This window comes from Triturus cristatus, chromosome 3_2 (genome assembly GCF_964204655.1).
Source record: "Triturus cristatus chromosome 3_2, aTriCri1.1, whole genome shotgun sequence".
In the NCBI taxonomy this organism is placed as follows: domain Eukaryota; kingdom Metazoa; phylum Chordata; class Amphibia; order Caudata; family Salamandridae; genus Triturus; species Triturus cristatus.
The window spans coordinates 1,042,116,081-1,042,135,024 of record NC_140584.1 but is presented as its reverse complement, the minus strand read 5'-3'; the positions used below and the strand labels follow the sequence as shown (position 1 = coordinate 1,042,135,024).

The window sequence follows — 18,944 nt, the reverse complement described above, 5'->3', positions numbered from 1 at the left end:
TATCCATTGGAGTTGTAGCTCATCTTGCAAAGGTCTCATCTCAGGCGTGCTAAGGGTACGAGATTTATTGCAGATTACATCATCCCTAGCAATGATTTGTTCAGATGCACTGAAGCAGTCTTTTTCAGGAAATTCTTACAGCTATTGTACCAGTCTCTGCTACCTCTCTATTGAAAGAAGGGCTTTGTCTTGTGTGGTATCTAGGATGGAGCATAGAAACCTTATTTGTTGATGGGGGACTAGAGATGACTTTCAAAGGTTCAGTGTAAGGCCTAATTCCTGAAAGAGTGTGATGAAGTTTTGAGTGGCTTTGGAGACTTGAATAGATGTTTGTGCTTTTAGCAGCCAGTCGTAGAGGTAGGGGGATACTTGATGACCATGTTTTCTGAGGATGGCTGCAACTGCTGCCAGGCAGTTGATGAAAAATTGTGGGGCGGTTATGAGGCCGAATGGTAGGACCTTAATGCTTGGGGTGAATGGGAATGTGTAAATATGCATCCTGTAAATCAAGAGTTGCCGTGCAATCCCCATGGTTTAAAAGAATCAGTACGTCTGATAAAGTGACCATACTGAATGTTTGCTTCCTTAGGAATTTGTTAAACTTTCTTAGATATAGAATGGGTCTCCACTATCCTAATTTCTTTTTGACGAGGAAAATAAAAAAAAATAAAAAAGAGTAGAAACCAGTGATCCTCTGGTTGAAGAGCATTTGCTCAATTGCGCCCATGGCAAGAATAATGAGGGCCTCCATCCGTGAAAGATGACGAGGGCAGGGGGTGGGGATGTGGGGGGTCCGAGTGCGCATCCCTAGGAGGGTTTGGTTGGAGGTGTTCGTATGAATTTGAGGGTATGACCATAGGTCACCAGTTCTAATACCTACTCGTCTGTTGTAATTTTCCTCCATTGGTGAAGATGGTTCAAGATGTACGCACCCATGGGGTGAGGTAAGAAGGGGATGGTAGCTGGCACCTGGTTGAGGTCACTGTTTGCGTGCAAGGTCTCTGGACTGGGTGGGCCGCTCAGGCCGGGGTGTCTGCCTTGTATAGGCTGTCATAGGTGGTGGGCGGTATGTTATTGAGATGGAGGTCTAAACAGACAAATAGGGTTGATATTGGTGGTAACATTGGTTAAGTTCCTCTGTAGGAAGAAAAACCTCTGCCGTGAGCTTCCTGAAAGGTAATTTTATGGAACTGTAATGTGCCCAACTATTTTGTCATATCCGTGTCAGTTTTGATGGCAAGCAAAGCCTCAATGTGTTTTCCGAATAGTGAGTCACCATCATATGCCATATCGAGTATTTTTGATTGGATTTCTGGCCTAAATGATGTTGATTTTAGCCAGCCTTATCTCCTCAATGCAGCACTCACCAGCTGTCAGAAACCAGTGGAAGCAATATCCACTGCATAATAGATTATCTCCCCTCTTGTAATACATTGCGAGCTTCCAACACCACAGAGTTCCCTATGAGGGAAACAGTTGAGTCCTCAGGTGCCTTGTATTTCTGATCGACACAGCCGCCACGGATGCCGGAGTTCATCAGTTTGATGTTCTCTTCCCAAATATGATCTATTACTGGGATATCTCGAACAGACTTGTATACTTGGTCTTTGAAGTTATATACATGAAGCAATCGGATTGCTTCACAGATATAGGCAAGATAAACGGTGCTGCAGCCCTTTCCATAAAATTGTGGAAACCCCCAATATCTTCAGGTGGAGAATCTGAAGAATGCGGTGCTAGTGACGACGGAGCAGGGATTACATAGTCATCCCAGTTATCATGAGGTGGATGGTTGTCATGAATCTCACACTCTTCCCTATCATCGTAAGACGTTGATGATGGATCATTTCTCGGAGGTGCAGCGATATTAAAGGGAGGTGTCAATCTTGGTGTTACTGGCGCTGGTATAGGCATTAGAATAGATGGTACAGGTGACAGAGGAACTGTTTGTGGCTCCTGTGCAGGGTTCGGGAGCCTTTTGTGGTAGTCGTGCATCATAGCCTGCAGATCTTGAGTGAGAGAGGCACTTGCACTCCACTTGGATCATTTCGAGGTTCTGGATGAACATAGTAATACGCATATTGGTGTTTGGCGTGTGGATTATAATAACTCCCATAAGATTGGTCTTAGTCATCCTTATCCTGATATTTGACTTATAATTCAGACAAACTATGTGCGTCTCCATATGGTCCCTCTTTTAAATTATCCAAATCCTCAAGCAATTGTCTGGGAGGATATGGTGAAACTTTACTGGGGAAGTGTCTTGAGGCCTTAAAAAAGTTTGTGTCACTTGTATTGTCGTCGACAGATCCGTCGACGAGGGAATAGAAGATTATAGTCCAGTGGACAGTGGTGACGTAGACGTTGACTTGGTTGACAGTGATGTCTGTGCCGACGGCAGGATCGTCCACGGTGAAGTAAGCATAGGAATTGTTGTCGACGAGGTGTTAGTTGACAGCATAGGCACATTGATGGCCTGGGTTGCTTTCGTCAGCGTTGTTGACGGTGCAGCCGAGACAGATAATAGTCACTGTAGTGGTCGTTGACGGGGAAGATTTCATTGACTATGCCTTGACATGGATCTTCCATCTCGTTGTCAACAGTTGTGTGGAGGTATGTGGTCGACTGGAAGACCTGGTGTTTGCAGTAGTAGGGTCTGAGGAAGCACTTTTTGAAGAGAATTTGGGTGTTTTCTCTTTTTGCTGAATGCCTTTGAAAGATCCATGACAGGAAGTTTTTTGTGCTTTTCTGTTCTCCTCGGAGGTCCCCTGGTTGTAGGACCTTTCTCTTTCATGAGGCTTAGCAGAAGTGCCACTCTCCTCACCTGAAGAGCATTTCTTTCTGGAGACGTAATAAAAGCCTCGACTCCATGTCTTGCAGTGTTTTAGATTAAAAAGTGAGACATACCTTGCAATCATTTACTTAATGTTGAGGATGAAGGCAATAGAGGCATTCTTTATTTGGGTCGTCCACATGTAATCTCTTCTTCCCGCAAGATCTGCAGGACCTAAAGTCTTTTTTTGAAGAATAGGACATTTCAATGTTTTCCAAATAAATTAGATGAAGAAAACTGAGCAGAGCTCAGGAAAACTCCAAAGACATGCGGTATAAAATTTGAGGGAAACAGCCTCTGCTGGGAGTGTTCTAGAGGGTGCTGTCGCCTGATTGGTTATAGTTTAAGTTTGGTTCTTTAAAAAAATAAATAAATACATAGACTATTCAAATAACTTTACATTGCCACTATACCCTTTGATACCAATACATATTGCTCTACTATGGTACCGTGAAACTCCCACTTCCATGACTGGGAATGATTCAAGCATGCGAATCTATGAAAGATCCAATATTGGAGAACTTGAGAGGTCCCTCTGAGCATCAGTAGGTGGTGCTAACAGCTCCAAGTTGACCGTGCCATGTGACATGCGCAGTGCCCATATAGATGCCACATGCTGACATCAGTTTCTTTTGTGACCGTAGAGCTTCGTAAACATACAGTGCGATGCCCATGTAGCCGCTTGACAGATGTCGAACACAGACACCCCGCATGCTAATGCAGTAGTGGCAGCCCTAGGTCTGGTGAAGTCAGCCCTCAAGACGTCTGGAGACTGCTTCTTCGACAATGCGTAGAATTCAGTGTACAATCTATTGTGAGATAGTCCTCTTCTGCACTGCCTCACCCTCATTGCTCCAGTGAATCCAATGGAAAGATGGTCACACATTCGATGTCCCTGGTAAGATCGATATAAAAACTCTTTGGATCTAAACAATGGAGCCTCTCTTCCTTTTTAGAAGGGTGAGGGGGAGCAAAGAACGTCTGAAGGGCGATTGTCTGACTGATATGAAATGGAGTCACCACCTTAGGTAGAAAGGAGGCATGCATTCAGAGAACCAGTTTGTCCCGAATGTAGTATACGTGGATGAACTGAGAGGGCCTGAAGCTCATGCACATTCCGGGCTGATGTAATGGCCACCAAAAAGTCTTATTTTAAGATTCAAAAGCCTAAGAAGATAATTATCTATCGGTTTAAAGGGAGAGCACAGACAGGTCAAAAACAAATTTAAATCCCAGTAGGGCATAGGGAATGGAGAAGGAAGAAAAGTGTTGCAAACTTTTCAAGAAATGAGTCGCAACAGATGGATTAAACAGGCAAGGCTGAACCGGCAACCGCATAAACGCCGGCTACTTTTCAAGAAATGAGTCGCAACAGATGGATTAAACAGGCAAGGCTGAACCGGCAACCGCATAAACGCCGATATAGCCGACAAATATCGCTTAACAGTGCCCAAAGCAAGGTCTTGCTGGTCAATGATAACGTAAACAATAACACCTCAGACACTTTGGTATAAAGTGGCTCAACGTGCTGTTCTGAACACCAAGCCATAGACTTGTCCCAACGGCTTTGGTTGGATTTTGTTGAGGGATGCCTGGCTGCCAGAATAACAGAACAGGAAAATCAAAAAAACTCAACTGTTGCCATTCAATCTCCATACATGGAGATGGACTGTGCGCAGGTTGGGATGCAAGACCTGCCACTGCTACAGCAAAGCTGATCCTCCCAAAAGAGCAGCCTGATCGTAGAACAGATGCTCACACCCAAGAGTTTGGGGTACCATACTCTTCATGCTCAATCCAGGGGCACTAGGGTGACTTGAGCCTGGTTGGTCCTCATCTTTTTGAGGACTCTTGGTAGGAGTGATATCAATCAATCAGGGAATTGTAAGTGCGCTACTCACCCGTGAGGTTCTCAAGGCACGGGAGGGGGGTTTGGGGGACCCTCAGTTCCGTTCAACTGGTGCCCATCTGATGTCGATCGGGAGCTCATTCCAGGTCTTGGCTGCAATGTGGGAGAAGGATCTTCCCCCTGCTTTGGCTCTGTGGACGCGTGGGGTTTCGGCGATGACGAGGTGGGCGGATCGGAGGTTCCTATTGGGTGCGTGGGGGATGACTGTCGTTGAGGTCTTGGGATCCGGTGTTGTGTAGGCATTTGTAGGCGTGGGTGAGTATTTTAATGGTGACTCTTCTTGACGGGGAGCCAATGGAGCTTTCGTAAGTGTTCGCTGCTGTGCTCGTGTTGAGGGATACAGAGGACCAGTCTGGCAGCGGTGTTTTGAATCGTCTGGAGCTTGCGGAATAGAGGCTTGTTTATGCCGGTGTAGAGGGCGTTTCCGTAGTCCAGCCTACTGGTGATGAGTACGTGGGTGACTGTCTTTCTGGACTTCAGGGAAATCCACTTGAAGGTCTTGGAGGATGCAGGGGGTGCTGAAGCAGCTGGCGGCGATGGCATTGACCTGATGGTTCATGGAGTGGGAGGAGTCGAGTATGAGGCCGAGGTTTCTAGCGTGGTGCATGGAGGTAGGAGGGGTGCAGAGGGCGGTGTTGTTCCGTGCCGATGGGGTGGTTCCGAGGATGAGGACTTCTGTCTTCCTTGAGTTGAGCTTTAGGCATCTGTTACTCATCCAGGCTGCAACGTCCTGCATTCCTGCCTGGAAGTTGAGTCTAGTGGTGGTAGGGTCCTTGGTGAGGAGTATGAGCTGGGTGTGGTCCGCGTAGGATACAATGTTGAGTCCGTGCTGACGGGCAATGGCGGCGAGGGGCGCCATGTAGATGTTGAAGAGGGTTGGGCTGAGCGAACATACTTGTGGGACTCCGCAGTTGATTTCCGTGGATTCTGAGAGGAAGGGTGGCAGTCTGATCCTTTGGCTTCTGCCAGTGAGGAGCAACCGGATCCAGTCGAGGACGGCTTCTTGCATTCCGGTGTTGTGTAGTCTGGCTGTGAGAGTGCAGTGGGAGACTGTGTCAAATGTAGCTGACAGGTAGAGGAGAATCAGGGCTGCGGTGTGTCCTGGAGGGTGCTAATGTCGTCTGTGGCAGCGAGTAGGGTGGTCTCGGTGCAGTGGTTGCTGCTGAATCCGGACTGGCAAGGTTTGAGGATGGCATTGTCTTAGATGAACTTTGTTAGTTCTGCATTGACGGTCTTCTACACGACTTTCGCCGCAAAGGGGAGGAATGAAATGGGCTGGTAGTTCTTCAGGTCCGTCGGGTCTGCTGAGGGCTTCTTGAGCGGGGGGCCAGACTTCTGCCCGTTTCCAGTCAGGAATGGTGCCGGTCGCATAGGTGGTGTTGATGGAGCGTTGTGGCTAGAGTGCGATGGTGGTGGCAGTTCTGTGGTAGATGTGTGGTGGGCAGGGGTCTCTGGGGGCCCGAGTGGATGCCTTTCATATTTGAGGTGGTTTCTTTGGCCGTGATCGGTGTCTAGGAGGATTGGCTGGTGTTGCTGGCGGTCGGGTAGGCTGTGGAGTCGGGCCTATGGGTGTTGAAATTGTCGTAGGTATCAGTGGAAGGGAGTACAGGAGTTCCAAATTCCACTCCAAGAAGAACGCTCTCCCACCGAGAGTCGCTTTGGACACTTGTGCGTAAAAATATTAACAATGCCCGTTTTCTGCAGTGACGAATAGATCGAACCAAGGTTCCTCCTGTTTGCAGAAGAGACCTTGCACCACCTCCGGGTGGAGATGCCATTTGTCGTACACAAAGTATTGATGGCTGAGTTTGTCTGCCCTCACTTGCAGAGATCCTGGCAGGCATTGTACAACCAGGAAGATGTCCCAATACCCTGCTTGTTGCAGTACCACATGGCGGTGGTGTTATCCGTGAACACCTCAACCAGCCTCTCTTTGATGGACTGCAGGAAGGCTTTCAACACCAAGTGGATGGCCTGCAATTCCAAAACACTTAAGTGTGCCGGCTCTCCGCAGGATGCCAGAGTCCTCTAATCTCCACCTCTCCCAGGTGGGTCGGCCAATCCTAGAAGTGAGGCATTAGTAACCTCGGTCAGCTTCAGGAGTCAGAGGGGTCTGCCACAGACACGATTGCAGTAACCACCATAGCAGATGTTGTGCAGTCTCCACCGAAGATTGGAAACGATTGGAGAGATTGCCCTGGTGATGTGCCCACTAGGACTTCAGATCTCACTGCAGAGCCTGCATGTGCCACTGTAGTGAAGGCAGCGATTTAGATACATGCATTGCTAGGTTAGCATAAGCGTGTTAGATGTTAGAAAAGCCATCTTGCCACTTTTGCTGCTTTTGCACACGACACTGCAGATACATGTTATTATTTGAAAACTGCTTGCTTGCCTTTTCTTCATATGAGAACGGTCTGTTGTTCACATCCCTAGACGTGCACGACGACCTTGGTCTGAACATTGTGTGCAGAAACAGTCTGAGCTGTCAGACAATGCAGGTTTTTGAGTTCAGGTTGATCGGCCCACTCTCTAGCCATAACATGCACACAGCTGCAGATACCTGAAAGTCGAGAGCCTTTAATATTGCAATTTGCATGCATTAGACACACATTCTGGAGAAGAGCTTTTCCAGGCACAGAGCAAAGCTGATCCTGTGATGTGATTCGCCTAAGCTGATCTTTACGGTATGGGGTTCCCCATTCAAACCTAGAGTCCTTCTATTAGTCTAATAATACTAGCTTACTAGTGAAGGGAAGGTGGCTGTATTCCACTGTCATTTATAATATGATTTCTCCCTTCATTTTCTATGGTATTGTAACAATGCGGATGGTTTTAATTTTAATCATTTGTCTGCTTATGTTAGCCAAAGTACTGCATCTGAGGACACGTAGTTTATAAAATAAACATTTTAAACTTTACAGTGAATCTGATTACTCTTGTTGTGGACTGATATGAGTATAATAACGAACAGGTATTTCTGATTCCCACGATTCCTGAGAGTACTCTAACTGGCATATGCATCAACAAAGACTTTTGCGATTCCTTAATTGCGATTTTTAAGGAATCGCAATTAAGGAATTGCAAAAGCCTATGCATGTAGGAATCGCTATAAAAATAGCGATTCCTATAAATTCCTTAATTGCGACTCGCAAATTGCGACTCGCAATTAAGGAATGCCGTCTCATTCATTCCTATGGGCCTCCAGGCCCATAGGAATGAATTGGAGATTGCATGAGCAATTTGCGAGTACCAGTAGGTACTCGCAAATTGCTCATGCAATTTCAAGGGTGCAAGGGTGTCAAAATGACACCCTATTGCACCCCTGAAATTGATCTGTGCACATATTTTGCACACACATGCTCTAAGGGCATGTGTGTGCGCAACATGAAACTTTGAAAAATGCATAAAGTGCTTTTTTCAAAGTTTTAGCAAATTACTATGAAGTTCAACTTCATGGTAATTTGCTCCCCCTATAAGCGAAATCGCTAATTTTTTCAGTTTCATGCATTGCATTTAAGGAATCTCAATTTGGGATTCCTTAAATGCAATTTAAGGAATCGCAATTTAGAGATTCCTTAAATTGCGATTTTTGCATTTGGGATGATGCATCCCAAATGCAAAAATACCGGTCGCAAAGGGGCAGATTCTGAGAATCTGCCCGTTTGCGACCGGTTTTTACATTGATGCATGTGCCTGCAAGTCGCTTGTTCTGGGTTGTCTATACATTGGGATCTCCGAGAAGATACGGATAACGAATGGGACACTGATGCTAGTCAGATTGGGGTTCTGGGTACGGAGGTGAGTGCTTGGTACACCGCAATTCACTGAGGTCCTGGTTTCCTGCGCATAGTTCTGTGCATGAGCAGAATCCCTGCAACACCACCTGGTCTCAGAGTCAGTCTTACCGAGATCCAAGCCAGAGAACAAAACATCGGGATCATAACCCAAATGTCCTGGACCCTCTGTGCCAGAGTGACGGCGCTAAATTCACTGCGTGCAGAAAGGCTCAGATGAAAGTGAGCATTGGCAGGTTGATAGTGAACCCTAACAAATGTTGGAGGTGGGTAATGACTGGCGGGGTGAGCTCACCTTCATAGCCAGTCGTTGAGGTAGGGGGAAGACTAGGACCTCTGAGAATGGCAGCAACTATTTGCCTTCATAGCTAGTCGTTGAGATAGGGGGAAGACTAGGACCTGCGAGGATGGCAGCAACTATTTACCATCACTTTTATGAATACCTGGGATGCACTAGTGAGGCCAAAGGGGTGCACAGCAAATTGTAAACGCCCAGAGCCCACTGTCGACATCAGGTAACATATGTGGGCTCACAAGACGGGATGTGAATGTAAGAGTCTTACAGGTTCAACTCTACCATCCAATCTCCAGGCCTTGAGAGGTCAAAGATCGAGAATAGAGTAGAAGGCGGGGGCCTCCATCCAGTTTTGGCACCAGAAAATAGCAGCAGTAGGAACCACGATCCACTTCTGGTGTTGCCACCTTCTCAATGGCTCCTTTGCCTAAAAGAGCCTGCACTTCCTGGCATAACAAGAATAGATGGTCCTCCAACAGCAGTTGTACGAATCGTGGCATGGGTAGGATAAATGGGTGGGCGTACTATGTGGAATGAACTGCAACACCTACCTGTCCGAGGTGACATTCTGACTCTCCAGTAAGAAACGCTGGATCATGCCTCCAACCAGATGGGAGTGCACCGAAGAGGATGCATAAAGAGGTTTGGGATGAAACTGTGGGGTGAGGGGATTGGGATAATAGGGTTCAATTGCGGACGAGGTCTGTGGGAACACAGCCTCAAAGAGGATGGGAAGACTGTTGGCCCTATGGGTATGGGTGATATTGGCAGGAATTAAGCCCTCTACCGTATCCACAGAATGGGCGAAAGGAGAAATGTTGACATGGAGCAGCAGACAATATGAGGGAGTGAGCCGTGACTCTACGATCCTTAAAGTGAAACAGAGCTGCATCCGCCCTGTCGCCGAGGAGAGGCATTGAAGGGCAAGTCTCATGAGGCTCGTCTAGACATGCCCCAAAAAGCCTATTGACCGCAACCAAACATGGAGCCTAAAGGCCACTGTGGAGTCCATCGCTCTGCCAAGGGAGTCCATGGTGTCCAATCCACACCTGATGGTGAATTTTGCAGTGTCCTGGATATTAAACAGGACTTGTGCAAGAATCGCCTGCGCTTCCTCCAGGGCATTGGGCAGCACAAGTGCAACCCAGTTCCACAGAGCATGGGGATATCTGCCCTAAAATCAATTGGTATTTGATTTGATTTGAGCTTGTATTTATAGAGCGCACTATCACTCCGCGAGGAGTATCTTGGCGCTAGCCTCATACGGCAGTGAAGACACAGAATATAAACTTACTGAGAGTGATTAGATCAGAGCAAAACAACAGTCGTCCGAAATACCATAGATCCAAGTTTTGAGGTCTTTCCTGAATGAAAGTTCAGTATTACAGAGTTTGATCTGGGTTGGCAACTTATTCCATGCTCTGGCACCCAAAAAGGCTAGTGTTCTTGCGCCTTTTAGTTTACATCTGTAGTTGGGTAGTTTTAGAAGGTTTGCCGAAGAGGATCTGAGTGGCCTAGTAGTAGTGTAGGGGGTGACACGCCACACCTGATGGTGAATTTTGCAGTGTCCTGGATATTAAACAGGACTTGTGCAAGAATCGCCTGCGCTTCCTCCAGGGCATTGGGCAGCACAAGTGCAACCCAGTTCCACAGAGCATGGGGATATCTGCCCTAAAGTCAATTGGTATTGACCAACTATAATGCCAAGCTGGTGGAGTAGAAGATAGTCTTTCCAAATGTCGCCAGCCTTTTGGGTTACCTATATGGAGTAGTAGAAGGGAAGGCGCTTGGGTTGACTCTGGCTGTCGAAGCTTGCACCACCAAACTCTCAGGGGTAGGGTGATGCATAAGGAATTTAGGATCCCCTGGTGCAAGATGGTGATGACATGTAACCTGAAGGTTGATTGGGACCCTGGAATAGGACTTGGACCAGGATCATAGGAGGACACCTGTGAGGGCATCATTAAAAGGAAGCATGGCTCTACATTAGAGTGCCCTGGCTGAAGCACCTCAGTTAAGACATTAGTCTTAACCTCCACTGATCAGAGCTGGAGATAAAGGACCTTAGCTGCTCTGCTCAAGATCACTTTCTCCAGTGGCTGGGCGAGATAGGGAGACTACATCAGAGTCTGGTGAGTTATCGAGCATGATTGCATCACCCAGCTCCTCATATCAGTTCTCCTATGGGAAGGATTGGGCGATATCAGTGGGGTCAAAGGCCCAGTATACAGCGTCCTCCTCAAACACACAAAAGGACAGAGAAACCATCTCGGAGCACGAAGGCAGTCTTGGCTCGAGTAGTGCCAGTCTCTACCTCGGACAGGGTTTACTCTGCGCCGTCTCAGAATTGGAAAGGATAATATGTTCAACCTCATTGTAAAGCATCTGAGACATCCGTAACGACATCGAGCAACTGAGACCAGGTGAAGGCAGTGAAGCTGGAATGGGGCTTGGGACTGGAGTCTGTCCAGATCTGGGGACGGATCCAGAGAGCCCAGTCTGCATCATGGGAGGATCTGCTGCCAGTAATCAAGACGGGTCACTTCTCGGCTCCTTGGGGCTAGAAGGCTCTCCAGGGTGATTCAGTTGCCCAGATATGAGTGACAGCTTCATAAAGTTACTAAAGCTGGGCAGGAGTTGCTCTAAAGAACTCTTGGAGGTGCTGAGATGGAGTTGGTGCGGGCTATGTGGATGGTGTGTGCGTGCAGGTTCTCGATGCATGGGGATGGTCCAATGCTCGTTCCAAGAACTTGGAAGGACGGGGTTAAGTCAAGCAACGATTAGACTTCTTTTTCGACTTACTGGGTGACGAACGGTTGAGGGAATGGCTATAGGAGTGGGCTACATAGATCATCAGCGGGATTGAGACTGTCCCAGAGAGCGGGAACACAGGTTTTAGGCTGCCGCGCAGCAAGGATCTTCAGAGATCTCTCCTAAATTGCCTTTAGGTGCATCGAAAGACAGTCCGGACATAACTTAGCCGTTGCCTGACCCAAAGCACCATGAAGCAAACAAAGTCAGGATCAGTCCAGACATCGGTTAGTGACATTCCCTGCAAGGATTAATGCCCATAGGTTTCTGAGTGCAACATCCCTAGCAAACCGGAAACAATTGTGGGAAAATGACTAGACAAAAAGTTGAGAAAAAGCGGGGCAAAAAGTGACTGAGGTAGCTCTCTGGATGCACAAATGTTAGCACGGAAAGAAAGGAACTGATGTCAACGCATTGGGGGTGGCATCTATATAGGCACTGAGCACACCACATCTGGCAAAGACTGTCAAAGAGGACCGGTCTGCACCACCGCTCGGCACGCAGAGATACTGCTCAAGAATTCCCAGATCCTGTCTGATCCCTGGAGAGTATTCTAAGGTAAGTAATCTGTGTTTGGAAGTCTCTTCCAGAAAGACAGCATTACAGTAATCCACTGATTAGGATACAAATGCATTCCCAATTATCATGTTGTGCGTGAAGGATATGGAGGAGCCTCTTGCAAGTCAGAGATGGAAAAAACACAATTAGAAGAAAGCCTTATATGTGAGACCTTGGAGTCTGTTTAGACCACCAGACTGTTACCTATATTGAAAGTTAACAAAGAAAACCATACTAGCCCAAAAAAGTATTGCAATGAACAGGTGCATGCTACACTAAATAATAATAATGCTTGTTGTGACGTCCTTACAATCCAAGGGTATGTATGCAATGGCAATTTCTAAATTTTTGAGCAGGTCTTATACAGCAGCTGGAGGATGTCCATTTATGCACACAAACAGTGTGCTATTTTATTACCATTCAACGTATTGTTGCTTAATATTAAATTACATTTGTTTCACCATCTATACAATGTGTGTAATAAAAGTCACTTACCATCTCATTTCCAGGCAGGTAAAGTAGGTTATGAAACTTTTTGTTGCCGGTTCGAAGTAGAGACCAGACGGAGCAGGTCCGTTTATAGATATTACGTATTTCACGCTCACAAGAGTTGTTTGCGAGGAACGTCCCATATAAACAGGAGTAAGTGTGCTGAACCAATTTCACCTGAAACCATAAAAGCAAATACCCGTTTCACTTTTAGTACTCGTGACCCCAAAGGCACCACATTTTACAGGTCACTCTGCAAAATGCCACCCTGCTCCAACAGTCTCCTGAACACTATACAATTAAATCAGTCTTCCTTTAGAACAAAAACAGCCAGGAGTAGAATACACTCTTACCAAAAAGGCCTGGTTAAATTCAAACAGGCAAGGAAACTGCAGAAGAAGTTGATGCACACAATCCAGCCACTGCAGAAAGACTGGGCATTGCTCATTATGATCCTCAACGTTGTCTTGGTGGCCACAGCGGTCTCCAAATTTATGCCCATAGTCCAGCCAATCTGTCTCTACCAGAACTTGAAAACCCTGCAGAGAAATTATTAGGAAAGCTTTTATAACACATAATTAAAAATTATACACAACAGGCTCTATAATAGTAGCTGGCATTTAAAAAAAGAAAAACACAGGAACTTTTGAGAGGCTTATCGATCAGTTATGTTTTATCTAGCTCGGCTTTTTCTATAATACATGGGCTCTTAGCAAATTTTTTGACTTGTCTACAGCTATGGAGTTTTTCCTTTGGGGGTGGTGTTTTGGGAGGACCATGTGAGGGAGAGCAGTCAGAGTAAAGCAAACACAAGGAGATGATGGACGGAGTGCTGAAACTTTTTAAACACTCACCCCCAGTCACAGATCTGGGTTGAATTCATCATCATTCTTTAGCTCACTTGGCACCCCAGGTCAGACACAGCTATATGCAAATGAGTCTTGACCCTGTGCCTCATGGGACCAGTCCAGCCCAAACTGCCAAGCCATGTCTTCCCTGGACCGGAAACAAGCATTCTGGGACCGGTTTCAGGCTAACAGCCCTCTTCAGCCAGGCTAGCTTGAATCCAGTGGCAAAGTGAGCAAGGGACCCACGTCTGGGCATACCCTGCCAACTTAGGGCGAACAAAGCAAACACAAGGAGATGATGAACGGAGTGCTGAAACGTTTCAAACACTCACCCCCAGTCACAGATCTGGGTTGAATCCATCATCATTCTTTAGCTCACTCTGCCACCCCAGTTCAAACACAGCTATATGCAAATCAGTCTTGACTCTGTGCCTCATGGGAACAGTCCAGCCCGAACTGCAAAAGCCAGGTCTTCAATGGACCGGAAACTAGTACACTTTGCCACTGGATTCAAGCTAGCCTGGCTGAAGAGGGATGTTAGCCTGAAACCGGTCCCAGGATGCTTGTTTCCGGTCCAGGGAAGACATGGCTTGGCAGTTCGTGCTGGACTGTTCCCAGGAGGCACAGGGTCAAGACTGATTTGCATATAGCTGTGTCTGAACTGGGGTGACAAAGTGAGCTAAAGAATGATGGATTAAACCAAGATCTGTGACTGGGGGTGAGTGTTAGAACATTTTCGGCCCTCTGTCCATCAGCTCCTTGTGTTTTTTTTTTTTTTTGTTTAAAAGAGTAGTCATAGTACCCTTGCTAGATTGGAGTTTGGGTTTAAAGGTGAGCCTTCTCCCTCACAGTGATGTCAGGTTATGGCTTATGGGACACTGAATTGTGTGATCTAGGAATAAGATGTCTTTGCCAGGTACTTCAGTGTGCATTTGAGGGTTTAACTCATGTCAGCTGCCTGTTGATGCTAGTTATCAGACTTCACCTGAGCAACTGTGCTAAATCCCTTTAGTATGATCTGAGTAGGGGATTCTTAAAGTAGTCCCAGTGTCAAGTTTGTACTTTAGTTACTCCAATGTGGCATCTTCCAGACTGGAGATGGGTAGGATACGTTATCACCAAACTTCTTGGACATTGGACTGTTTTGGTGTATTTATCAAGACTTGGTGGCCTCAAGGGGGTGTGTCATTTCTGTGTCAGGTGATTCTAATCTGGTCTGATGGTTTCAGCTCAAGATTGTCCACCATACCTCGAGTAATTGTCAGCCTCGGGAGGCTGTGTCCTAAAGTTTTTTTTTGCTTCTCTTAATCATACATGTCCTGGACCCTCTGCTGGTGAGAGATATCACTTGGCATTGTTGTTGCAAATCTTGATTAAAGTACAGTCAAGTATGTGTCCTGTGTGTGAAATCATGGAATCTGAATGTCCTCCACGTCAGCTGCGCCAATGTCCATCCATTCGTTCATATTTTGTCAAACATGAGTACAACCAGATACATACAAGCTGAACCGTAGTCTTACAAAATGAACTGTAGTCTTAAGTGCCATTGTCAAGAAAATAGGGCTGTGTGTACATATGTAGGGACGCCACGTAGCTGCCAGGCAACTGTCCAGAACGGCACCAGCCCAAGATGTTTCTCTTCTGCATTGCTCTGCCCTTTTTGGCTCCAGATAAACTGATATATATATTCACTTAAAAAACCATAGGTTTCACACATGTTATAGTTAGGTGGATATTTCACTCGTAAAAAACCAATGAAATTCCCCCGTTATAGTTAGTTCAGATAACTATAACTCGCGCGCCCGCAATCCACTGCTCATGACGTCATATATTACATCACTCATGACATGGTCAGTGGCATCACTCATGACATCACTGATGACATCATCCTTGTGATAGAGTGGCGGTCGCGCGAGTTATAGTTATCTGATCTAACTATAACGGGGGAATTTCATTGATTTTTACGAGTGAAATATCCACCTAACTATAACATGTGTGAAACCTATGGTTTTTTGAGTGAATTTGCAAGGTTTTTTAAATGCTAATTCCTAACTATAACGCGTGTGAAACCTATGGTTTTTTCAGTGAATTTGTACGGTTTTTTAAATGCTAATTTATTTATGTATTATTTTTTTTATATATTTATTTTACAATAAACTACGTATTAAATTTTTTTATTTTTTTTTGGTTTTCACCGTGCGCGCACGGTGCGCACACCCCGCGAATTAAAAAAAAAAAAATATATATATATTTTTTTATTTGGGGGTTTTCACCGCGCACCCCCGCGATTTAATAAAAAATATATTTTTTTGCCTTCGGGGTCCTTCAGGGACCCCCTGACAAAGGCTACGGGGTCAGGAACTCTCTACCCTGCCCCCTTTTCACGTTCACCACCTTCCTTTTTCACTCTCGCACTGAAAACAAACAAAATGGCGGCCGACACTTCCTGATTTCGACCGATTCGAACGTTGACTAACATGTAACCACCAATCAGAATTACGCTCGCGCACGTTAGGGTGCTCGCACGGTGCGCGCACCCTGCGCGCGTATAGATATTGATATGCTTTTAAATGCTATTTTCTCAGGAAATACTGAACAGATTTACACCAGACCTGCAAAAGGCACTTCCTTGACCTTATGGCTACCTCTCTGCCAAATTTCAAGTAATTCTGTTCAGCCGTTCGGGCTGTAGCTGCGTCTAAAGGTCCTATGGAAAAATGCATGGGGAAAACGCGTTTTGGGACCCCCTTTTTTCTCGGCCCCTGCTTGACGAATCACCCCGAGACTTTCAGGGTAGGAGCTGAACGGAGCGCCCCATTAGTTTTGAAAATTTCGCGAGGATTCGTCAACCGGCGCCAAAGTTATTCAAAATAGAATTGAGATTTCCTATGGAAACACGGTCCTAACTATAACTATCTACTGGCGACCACCAGTAGATTATATATATATATATATATCCAGCTCGCTTTCCGTCTCGCCCCTTCACTCGCGGTCGGGTGCTCTCAGCGCGGTGACGGATACCGCGCACAGTCAAAGCTCCGGGTACAAAGGCACCAGCACTCACGGGAAAAGTGTCCAAGTTTATTCACAGGACTAGCTTACAGCAAAACGCGTTTCGGCTATCGCCTTCGTCAATTGCCAGAGGCGTCGGCTTTCAACGGATATAAGTACTTCATTTGTAACATAAACATCAACATAGGACTTACTTCAGTCCGAATTGGCAACCATTATTAAACGTGCAAACGTTATGCTTATTTACAATGCAATTCTTGCCCTGAATGGGCCTTCATACTAATTAACATTATACCCTGAATGGGTTTTAACCTGCCATATGTTAAAAAACAATTTAAGTAATACATTATAACAGAGAGCATATACCAATGCATATACATTTCAACTATAGGTGGACAGCCAACTCTTCCCCACTGTTCAGGCCAAGTGGCATTTTGGTCTGAATGTCAATGATGTATCTGGATTCGAGTCTTCTTAGTTGTAACTGTCTGTCACCCCCTCTAACATTTAGTGGTACATGGTCCAAACAAAAGAAGCTCAACAGATCCCTGTTGCTCTGATGAAAAGATTCAAAGTGTCTCGCCACTGGATACGACACATCTTTATTATTAATGGCCCTCATGTGTTCTAAAATGCGTACCTTAGTTGGGTGAATAGTGCTCCCTATGTAGCGTAAGCCACAGGGGCAAACCAGACAGTAAACTGTGAAACTAGTGTTGCAATTCATTAGCTTATTAATCTTTTTGGGATGTTGTAGACCTGGAACTTTGTAGTGAGTGGTCTTCCTGCTATTTCTACAGGCCCTGCATTTTAAACACGGATAAAATCCTGGTATTTTTCCAAAAGGTGGTGTTATCCTCTCTTTACTACAGTGGCTCTGTACTAGGTCATCACGTAACGTTCTCGCTCTCCTGAATGTCAACAATGGTGCTTTAGGCATATCTCTGCCTATAACTGGATCAGGTTCCAGAATGTGCCAATTCCTTCTAAATATCTTTCTGATGACCTGGGCATCTTCAGAATAATCAATAATTATCCTGAATTTGTTGTCATTCTCTTTCACTGGTCTAGTGATGTGATCCTCATCTTTGATCAAGTCAGATCTGGACTTGACTTCTGCTTTTTTGATTGCTTCACTAAGGATGTCTTGATGATAACCTCTCAACCTGAACCTGTTCATGCTTTCTCTTGCCGCCACTTGATAATCATTATCTAAAGAACAATTTCGCTTGATCCTAAGGAGTTCATCGTAAGGGATGCTACTTATAGTCTTTTCAAAATGGCAACTTCGGGCATGTAATACGGAATTTCCCGCGGTCGGTTTTCTATGCAGACGAGTGCACAGTCTACCTTCCATGGGGAACACCTCTAGATCCAAGTATTTCACACATTTTTTGCTAATATCTCCTGTGAATTTGAGGTTTAAATCATTGTTGTTAAGTGTTCCGACAAAATCATTCGCCATTTGTTCGGTACCCTTAAAAACAATGAACAAGTCATCAATGTATCTTGTCCAACTAATGACTTTGAGTCCAATATACGTTGGTCCCCGCCCAGGCCACCTGCTCCTCCCACCAGCCCACGAACAAGTTCGCGTAGCTGGGGGCGAAGCAGGTTCCCATCGCGGTACCGCGTATCTGTTTAAACAAGACATCCTGAAACAGAAAAATATTATTACACAAGCAAAATCTCACGAACTCAATCATCATCATATTGTGTTCTACCAGATTGATTGATCGGTTGTTCAGAAAATACTGGACAGCCTGAATTCCTTGATCATGGTTAATGCTAGTGTACAGACTAGATATGTCGAGGGTCATCACATAGTGAGGTATAAATCCCTAGGCAAATCAAGTTAAGCTATCTGTAGTTTGTTGGTAAATATATGCCCAATTAGTGCATTTGATTTTTTTGAAATATTGGAGTGCAATTCATATAAGGCGACTAACACTAACTAAATTTAAAAACATTCATTTAATGGCATATTAAAAACAATTCATCATACAACATAAAATGCAATTTTTAAAATAATTAAAATGTTACACTTTTTATCTCATCACGTAATAATTACACAATACACATTATTTAGTGGCTGGCGAGTAGGTTCTTTCTCGACGCGCGTTTCGACGCAAACTGCGTCTTCATCAGGAGAAGCCACACGTTAACCTATAACATAATGTAATAGTTACACTCCAATATATGATACTTCACAAGTCAATTTATTTTTCGACCTTCACCGACACCTCTGTGACATAGTAGGTATATTTTTAACTTTCTAATTTGTGCTTTTCATTCTTTTCATCAACAGGCGAAATTGCATTAATCGTCGTATCGTTTAGCTACCTTATTACTTTTTAATCTAGGCAAATTATTCGCCATCCTCTTTTTAAGT

At 45.3% G+C, this 18,944-nt stretch overlaps 1 protein-coding gene across 3 annotated transcripts in view; it reads right to left on the bottom strand.

Annotated features, from left to right (window-relative positions):
- Positions 1-18,944, bottom strand: part of MTMR4 (myotubularin related protein 4) — a 651,646-nt gene that overhangs the window by 124,858 nt on the left and 507,844 nt on the right. For all 3 annotated transcript variants that reach the window (XM_085649730.1, XM_085649731.1, XM_085649732.1), the window contains 2 exons: positions 13,046-13,231; positions 12,699-12,869 (listed from right to left, as the gene is read on the bottom strand). In XM_085649730.1, the coding sequence (XP_085505856.1) occupies positions 12,699-12,869; positions 13,046-13,231 (357 nt within the window). The remainder of the gene's footprint in view (positions 1-12,698; positions 12,870-13,045; positions 13,232-18,944) is intronic.